The 9,414-nt window shown below is 27.7% G+C and overlaps 1 protein-coding gene across 1 annotated transcript; it reads left to right on the forward strand.

The window, feature by feature from the left end:
- Positions 1 to 326: 326 nt before the first annotated feature.
- On the forward strand, positions 327 to 1,827 carry LOC108568839. Its single transcript, XM_017930139.1, has 2 exons — positions 327 to 379; positions 1,071 to 1,827. The coding sequence occupies exon 2, from the start codon at positions 1,154 to 1,156 to the stop codon at positions 1,712 to 1,714; it is 561 nt and encodes a 186-aa protein (XP_017785628.1). The 5' UTR covers positions 327 to 379; positions 1,071 to 1,153; the 3' UTR covers positions 1,715 to 1,827.
- Positions 1,828 to 9,414: the final 7,587 nt, after the last annotated feature.

The raw sequence follows: 9,414 nt of genomic DNA on the forward strand, positions 1-9,414 counted from the left end.
TGTTGTAGTGTAATTAATATTAATTTTATTAATTCAATTAATTTCTTTTATAATTATTATAAAAAATATATAAACCCAACTTAACATTTCTATTGAAAACACTTCAGAATATATATAATTACCATAGAAAATAAGATTTTAACACATTTCACATTTTTATGTATTTCTCAAAATTGATAAAATCCACAATAAATATTTATAGTTGAAGTGAACGTCAACTGGCTCTAAGCAAATAAAAATGCTACATAGAGTAAATATTTTCAGATTTTTTTGACAGATATAAAATATAAGTATAATTTTAAATATTAAAGTTTTCTGCACATTATCAAAAAGTGTTTCAGTCAAGTGAATATGTCCTTTTTTTAAATTGCCAATGTTTGTAAGTAATCGATTTATTCACACCGTGTAAAACAAGCTCAAGTAATAATATGTTAACTAAAGATTAGGACTTTTTTTTATATTTATCGCTTTTCATTACTGAAATAATGTAATATTTGTTATTAAAATCTATTATATAATTATTATACACAAACAATTAAAAACAAAAAAGTTTATTTATAATATTTCTTAAAGGGTAATGTTTCCGGCCTTTTTTGTTCTCGGGATAAGAAAAGATTAAATAAATCCTTGAATATATATGTATATCAGATAAAATACATAAAAATATAAGGAATTTTGATTTCGTGTTGTAACAATTTTTGGATGATTTCCCGGAAAAATATAAATTTCTTGAGCGGGAAATCCCGAGAATTATTAATTATGTTATATAAAGTGAAAGAAAAGTATAGAAATACCAAAAAATAAGAATTATTAAATAATTACAAAACAAAAAAGTAAAATTACATTAATTATTGCAAAGGTCTATCAATCATTGATTTTTCTCACTTTTTTCATCAATTCATCAGTAAATATGTATGAAAATACTGAAAAAAAAATTGCATAATTTATTTATTAAACAAATATCGTACATTAATTTTATAGCTAACATCTACATTTACGTAATAATCTATACTAAAGTTAAAACAGTTTTGGGGAAACAATATTGTTTATGTATATGTGTATTTTTGCAGTGGAACAACATCGGATATCTTCGAAATTCTAAATTATTAACACTATGGATACCTAAAGATTCTCGCCCAAAATTATAACTAAAATGAATCCTGCACAGAAACCCATCTATCCGCAACTAGTGTTAGGACCAGCACAAATTCGGTATGGATCATACATTGCAGTGTGGTACCTACGAAAGCGTTCCGATGATGGTCTATATTTAGAAACAACACTTTTACCAGATAAGCACCATTATCGTCACATACTAAAGAAATCGGATACGGCAATGCCATACTTATTATACGAATACACAGATTATTTCGAGAATACGCCAAAAGATCCGAGAAAGATACCAAAAAGAAAATTTGAAGGCCATAAAAAAAATCCACCAGCTCCAGATACAACACCTAATCGAAATATTAAGAAAATGAGAAGGCTTCTATTTGAAGATGAAAATACAACGAGAACTGAAGTATCTCTTCCATCAAGTAAAGATCGAGTTAGGAAACCTCGTAAGCAGACGAGAAGAAAGTTATACGTGGTGGCCAACAAAGAAGACCAGGCATCTACGAGTCAGCAGCCTTCGGAATTTAGTGTGGTTACAAACGCAGCAGATTTAAAAGACATAAGTTTATTAGAATTGAGTGAGGATGAGTCAATTTGAAAATCAAGAAATAACTTGTAATCTTCTTTAGTATCAGAATAAAACATATATTAATAGAAATAAGTATTTTATGCAACCAATAGCGAATGAGTAGACAAAAGTGGTAACATCAAGGTGACGTTTTTTTTTAAATTATTATAGTAATTTTTTTATCTCAATTAATTGTTTTCAAATTGTAAATTGTAGAAAAAATATAAACTGTTAAGTAAATTAAATATTATAATATGAATAGAAAATTCTACAAGATTATTCCATTTAGGTGCAAATCTTATTTTTGTTTAATAATATACTGAATTTAGATCATTTTAAAACCAATATATAATTTTATGAAGAACAGCAACATGAGTTAGCTTCGAAATATCAAACTATAAACATAGTGAATTTAATATAATCATCATTAATATAATCAGAACAAAGAGCAGATCTATCCCCAATTGCCCAAGTTACGTGCGAAGATACCACTGGTTGGTGGAACTTGTGCTAGTTTAATGGAGAAGGTCTGTTCTTAGAGATAACTATTTTTCCAAATAAACGCAAGTGCACATAGTGCAAAAATCAGGAATAAAAACGTCTTATATTTTACACATCAAATTGATGAAACCAAGATGCACCAAGAGAAACGTTCATACATTATATAAAGAAATATCAAACAGCTACAGATACTACACCTAGACGAAAACATCGCGAGTAAAATTAACCCTTCCAGAAAATATAATGAAAATTCCAAAATTGCACGTGCAAGTTAGAAGAAAATGTGATGATTAGAATTCTTCAGAATACAATATAGTTGAGACTGCAAACAAAGAGAGAGGTATAGATGTAGTTAAACTAGATGAGGATGAGAAAAACTATAGATAATCTAGGATCTTTCCGAGTAAAATCTTATTTAAGAATCAAAAGATAATCTGTTTAGGAAATAAAGCAAAAGTACCCACAATTGTTAATTGTAGTTTTTCTTCAATTTCCGCGGCGCACAGTTTGGGTATCACTACAATAGAGAAATAAAAAGGAGTTCAAAGGTAAAATTCAATTATCAGATCCATCCTTGTGTATTTAAAAAAATGTGTGATTGCATTAAAACTAAATATCAATATTGTTTATTGAATTATTAAACTATAAAATAAATATTATAATAAAAATTATAATGTTTCATCATTATGTCTATTATGTAGAATGCTTTTTTTCTATAGCTGGTAAATTTGTTTACAGATTTTGTACTTGTACTTAACATTTTAAGATAATTTTATTTTCTAGATACCCACTGCTTCGGATTCTCTATAGTACGGTTTGAAAATTTCAAAAGTATATATTAATTGCGTAAAATGAAAATAAATTCTACAAAATTAGTACAAAACATTATTTTTGTAAACATATATGATTATCTCTTTTTGTTTGGTTTATTTCCAGATATTGGCACATCTGATGACCCGCACAATGCAAGTAATTTCTGTAAATGTTTGAGATTTCATTTGAATTTTACACTTAGTAAAGCCAGTATGAAAATAATTTATTTTTATTATAATATTTTTGACAATCATTTATTTTAAAATTAGTAAAATAGGAAAATTGCAATTTTCTTCAATTTGCTTATAGCAGAAATATGTTGATATAACAATTATTTAACTTTTATTTTTTGGCTCCATTTAAAGTGCATTTATGTACATAATATATCAGATAAGGTATAAATATAAATATAGTTAAATAAAATGGATATACAATAAAAATTGACAATTTTTCACTAGAAAATGAAACATTCTAGAATTATTTATTCTGTCGTGCATCTGTATACGTTTATTTTCTCTATTATGCAGTTTCCAGGTGAATGAATAAAATGAAGAATGATCTCAAAATCGCGGAAATATACCGCAGACAGTTTCGAGTACGTGGCTCTCGAAACTTCAATACGGGTGCAACACAGGGAAGTCGTTCAAGTTCCATATCGTATTGTTACCAAAGTTCATGAAACGAACTGTTTCCCATTTTATATATTTCTATTTCCAGAGCAGAAGTGTATACCTTATCTCAGCAGAGTTTATATAACCTATTTTTATGTACATACTAGAACAAAATTTATTTCATTTCCTGCAAATCTAACGACTACAAATTTTATAATAACGTTTCTCCTATAATTTCATATTTTTCATTAAGCAACATTTTTAATTTATAATAAATTATCAAAAAATCATTTAAAATTAAAAGAACAAAACAAATATTATATACAAATACATTCTGAGGTATTATACGGTTAAGTAAATATGTATTCAAAGCTTTCTTCTGTGATAAAAGTATGTAATAGTTCTTGCAATGCAAATAAAGTATTCCCAGGTGTCCCCAACTATGTGCTTGCCATTTCAGAAAAGAAATTTGCATAAAAAAATCAAAAAATATCTACTACAATTAGAATTCTCTAGACATTTATGTATTTTACTATGAACGATGGCCAATGCGCCCAAATAAATGAGAGAATTAAATATTTTTATTATGAAACGCATCTATGTATTTATGTTTGTTTCTATATAAAAATCAAAAAATCCCTTCCGCCTATCTCTCCTTTCTAAAATGGTAATTTTAAGAAATACTTATTGAAATATTTCGAGCACATATTAAGAATTTAAGCTTTAAAAAATACACCAATGTTATAAGAAATGATACCACATCTATATTCTCATTCTCCCATCTATGACACTTAACGTAACCTATGCGCAAAGTAACCTAATGCAATATTGTGCAGATTGCGGCACAAACAAGTTGTTTTTATGCACGTTCTTTCTTGCTCTGCAGTGTTGGTGCAATAGCAGACGATGCTGATAACTCTTCTGACAAATATTTTGAGGGAAATACCTAATAAAAAAAGCATTACTTAACATGAGAAAGTTTTTTCTTGTCGTAATACATTCATTTATGCACTCTGTCTGGCAGTAATACATGTGGTGTATAAAATACACCGCGCGAGTAGGACATAGACATTTAAGTGCGCGAGTAGTTAATAGTTAAGAATTCCCGAATTTCCCGGGAACAAAAAAAATGAAAAGATTAGTTCTCATCGAAAAAAATATATCAATATTATTTGAATGACAAAATAAAATATACAAATATTATTAAAGAACAACATCATTAAAATGAATTCATGAAAGATTTAAAATATTTGCAGATTAAAATGAATTTTACTTATTTCTCTGAAATTCATAAGAAATATTTTGATACTACGATAAAATACAATTAATAATATATCTCAACAATTAAAAAGGAAACTTGTAACAAGATCAATACATAAAGTTGTCCGAAAGATTAAAAAAAATAATGAAGGAATATTACAAAAAAAAATTACAAAGTTCATCTTCTTTGTAATATTCCTTCTACTTAAATCTAATTATGAAACTTCTGAACAAAAGTTTACTTAATATGTTTCAGAACATTTTAAACGATTGAAAACTTGTTTTCGTTTGCATTATATTATATTCAACAAGTATTACTAATAAGATAATTTACTGAACTAACAATATACAATACCACGCATAGTGTGAAAAAATGGTTCTTCCATTATATCAGACTATTTCAAACCGGACAAAAAAATTGAAATTTTAGGAACTATATAAAAAGATAATCCATCATTAAAAAATAGTTATGTAATAATTTTTAGAATATATTTTTGCTCAATTAAATTGTAGTGTTTTAAAATTTTCAAACCGGACTATGCAAGGTTTACGTTAGTAAAGTAGATATGTAAATAATGAAATAAATGATGGATTAAAAAAATTACTTCAAAACTTATTTTTTTTGAAGACTAATCTTTACCAAACCTTTTCCCACATTTGTAAACAAACTTATTTTTTTATTCAATCAAAAGCCTGAAATGTAATCTAATATCAGGAAATGTCATCGTCATCACTGGAAATTTTTTACAATAAATGAACTTCAAAAATTAAATTATTCATTTCAAAACATATGAAATATAACTATAGAATGGATTATGAATGAATATGAAATTTACACGTTGATATAACATTAAGTAGGTCATGATATAAATGCAATAGAAAGATACTTAAATTAATGCTGCGAGTGACATTTGTCAGGGGAAATCAGTCGCAAAATAATTGAAGCAACTCTAAAATATGCAGTAACAAAATCCATTCGAGTTTAGGTAAGCTAAATTTCTATGCATGTAACCTACTACTAATCATGTTAGTTACAATTAAATTGCTAAATAGTTAAACTTCAGTAAAGTAATTATAAACGGTTTCGAAACGAATGTACAAAGCAGATGAAGATTTTTAAGGGTGAATCGAAGCAAAGTCGAGCGGTCCCTAAGACCAATTAGTCGTAACGGCCGCAAACTTCATTAAGTGTTAAACTTGCTTCAGCGATTTGTCACCGCCAGTCGGATTCTAACTTTGAGGAGCGGAACGATTTTGGGTCGAGGATCAATTGGATTTTGGGCTGGAAGTAACAAGAAAAAAATATATATCCAAAAACAGAGAGAACCTTATTATTATTCGTGAAATAAGGAACATCGCCTGCGGTTCTAAACATGAAGGGATGAATAGGGTCAATTATTTGCGAAGCAAATTAAACTAGTCGAATGGAAAATTGTGTTAACTTTGTAATGTAATCGTCTTGTTTGGCAATGAATTCAATTACCGAGGGAAAAATAGCAGAAAAAGAACGGTCGAATGAAATGATAACAAAAGGGGGAAATAAATATGAGCTATATATTATATTACAGATGATCGTCCTTAATCCAGATTTAGCATTAACGAGATTTACTATCGTAGTTCACTTAAGGGAAGATATAAATCATGCTCAAAGAATGGAAAATCCAAGAATGTCTGTACTGCAATAACGTAAATCAATTTAATAAATGTAATTGTTACTTTTGTAATTTTCTATAAATTGAATACAACAAAATTTTTCATACTTTGGTTAAATCATTTACCACCCCAAATACAAATTTAATAAAAATATTAAACATGGTAAAAAAACGATTATATAAAATAATAAACATGAACAATCTTCCATGTTTACGAATCAAATAAATAAACGATTTAAAAAATATGATTACAGCAATACATCGGATAGTACGGGAAATCCCGGGCTGTTTGAATTTTTAGTAATTAGAATTATTTTTGTCCATTTGAGAATTTAATTTATTTTATATTAACTTTTAGATTATATAACTTTTGCAATGTAAATTATTATATATAATAATATGTAACAGAAAGAAAACAAAAATATATTTATAATTTCAAAGTTTAATTAATCATGTTTCTACAAGAATTTTACAAATATTAAATTTTAATATTTATATGTATTTCAAACTTATAGTGAATAAGTATGGAAAATGACAGTGTCTTGTTAAGTCAATTAATTTAAGATACGTGTTAATTTTGAATCAGTTTGGAGTTGTAATATTAATTATACGCAGTTTTGAGAAATTCCATCAAGTGTTCAGTTTTTAATGAAAAATTATATGAAAGTGTCGAGAGTTCAAATTTGTTTAACAAAATCAATTTATCTCAGCACTTCAACCAAAATTATGTCTTGTCCTCGATTAGTCCGGTTTCAAACTATGTTATATATTGCAGGAACTGAACAGAAACGATTTTTCTGACATCACATAATTAAACTGCAAATAATAATGCGAAATTTTAATTTAAATATTTTTTTCTTTATTTTAATCATTTACATTTATACAAAACTAATTTATATTCTCGACATCCTTATACTTAAAAATAACTTAGATTGTATGCTGGACTATATGTGGTTAATCATCGTCTATTACTATCACATCCTTGTCCCTCAACTCATCTGCAGTCCTTACAGCATGATATTCTGAAGGCTCATTGTCATCCTGGTCATCTCCATTTGAGACCATGTATAATTTCCTCCTGATCTGTCGTCGTGGTCTTGGAATTCGCTTGTTTTCGTCCGGAATAGATACTTCCATTTTGCTTGAATTTTCATCCCCAAAGAGAACTCTTCTTCTCTTTTGAACCTTGCGTCTTGGAGTGGCGTCTAGAGCTGGTGGACACCTCTTTGTAAAATGTTGGAACGGAGGTGGCGTGGATCTAGGTGTATCCGGCGTTTCGTTTCCTTGATCTTTGTATTCATTTAAAATATAAGGCGTCTTCGTTCCTGGTTTCTGTTCAAAGTGGCGATACTGGTTCTCATGTGTGCAAACTGTGATCTCCAAGAAGAGACCTTCCTTGGTAAGTTGCCTCAAATACCATATACCTTTAGTATCTCCACAGTTAACTAGGCTAGGTCCTCCCACCAGTTGGGGGTAGATTGGACTATTATTTTGCTGGGGATTCATATTTTTTATGAATTTGAAGATTTCTAAAATAATTCAATAAGATAGAATTCACTGTGTTAATCGTTTGAAAACTCAAAACTAACTGATGGTGCTCCACTGCTCAACATTATATTTATAGCAACTACCTGTACCAAAATTCTACGGGATTATTGGGGTGCAATAAAATATAATACAATTAAAGTATGCAAAAAGTTACCTGTGACAAAAAAAAGTTATTAATGGTCATAAAATTTTACCACCCTTATCAATGCTAAATAATCTGTTTTTTTTTCTTCTAAATTGTACTTAAGATATAGCATTTTGAAGATCTCATAAATAAGTTTATTATCTATAATATTAAAATATTATCATATATTCTAGTGAAAATTATAAGGCAATTTTATTGGTCTGCAATTAATGTAATATTGTTCTAATATTCAGAATTTTTACCTGTGGTATAAAAGGGTATTGATAAAAATAGAAAAAAAACAATCAAAAAGGAAATAAATATTAGTTATATTAGCTGATCGTCGTTAATCTAGATTTAGTATTAGCGAGATTTACTCCTTGTTTGCTTAAGAAAAGACATAGATCGTGCTCGAAACATTGAAAATTCCCGTAACGTCTGCACTGATATAAATCAATAATGTAATTGTTACCTCGGCAATTTTTTTTTATTTTTTTTTTAATCGTTGAGAATTAAATTGAATATAATCGTAACTAATTATAATTAATGTTCCTTAAATACTTTTCCAACAAATACTGGGCAAAACAAACATGTGCCTTTATTTGGTGTTCATTTAAAAATCATGGAACCCATCAAGCGGATTTCTTCGTGTAGCCTAAGTGATGATTTAATATTTGCGACAAAGCCATGGCATTTATGTCCAGTTCATCAATTACCATTTCATGTGTCACTCTTGGATCTTCGTCAATTTTTGCCTCCACCATGTTTTTGTATTTTCAGAAACAAATAAATTAATACCAACTTAGCGAACTTTTGTTATATTAACTTTATTTTTTTTTAATTGTGAATAGTAACTTCTGTAGATCTTACTACTACGTATTTACATAATTTAATATAATAATATTTTATTAACGCCGAATCATATCAAATTCGCGACATACCGTTTTCTAATATCTTTGTATCTTTTTTTTTTATATTTAGAATAAATTATAATTATATTTTGCCGTGAATCGATTCAATAATAAACGATTTTTCTGACGTCACATAATTAAAATAGTTAAAAAAATCACCAATTATGTTTTTCTACCAACTACAAATAATAATGGCAAATTTTAATTTAAATATTTTTTTCTTTATTTTAATAATTTTATTTATTTACATTTATAAAAACTAATATTCTCGACATCCTTATACATAAAAATAACTTAGATTGTCTGCTGC

Source organism: Nicrophorus vespilloides, unplaced genomic scaffold (assembly GCF_001412225.1).
Source record: "Nicrophorus vespilloides isolate i.1.1-1 unplaced genomic scaffold, Nicve_v1.0, whole genome shotgun sequence".
NCBI lineage: Eukaryota > Metazoa > Arthropoda > Insecta > Coleoptera > Silphidae > Nicrophorus > Nicrophorus vespilloides.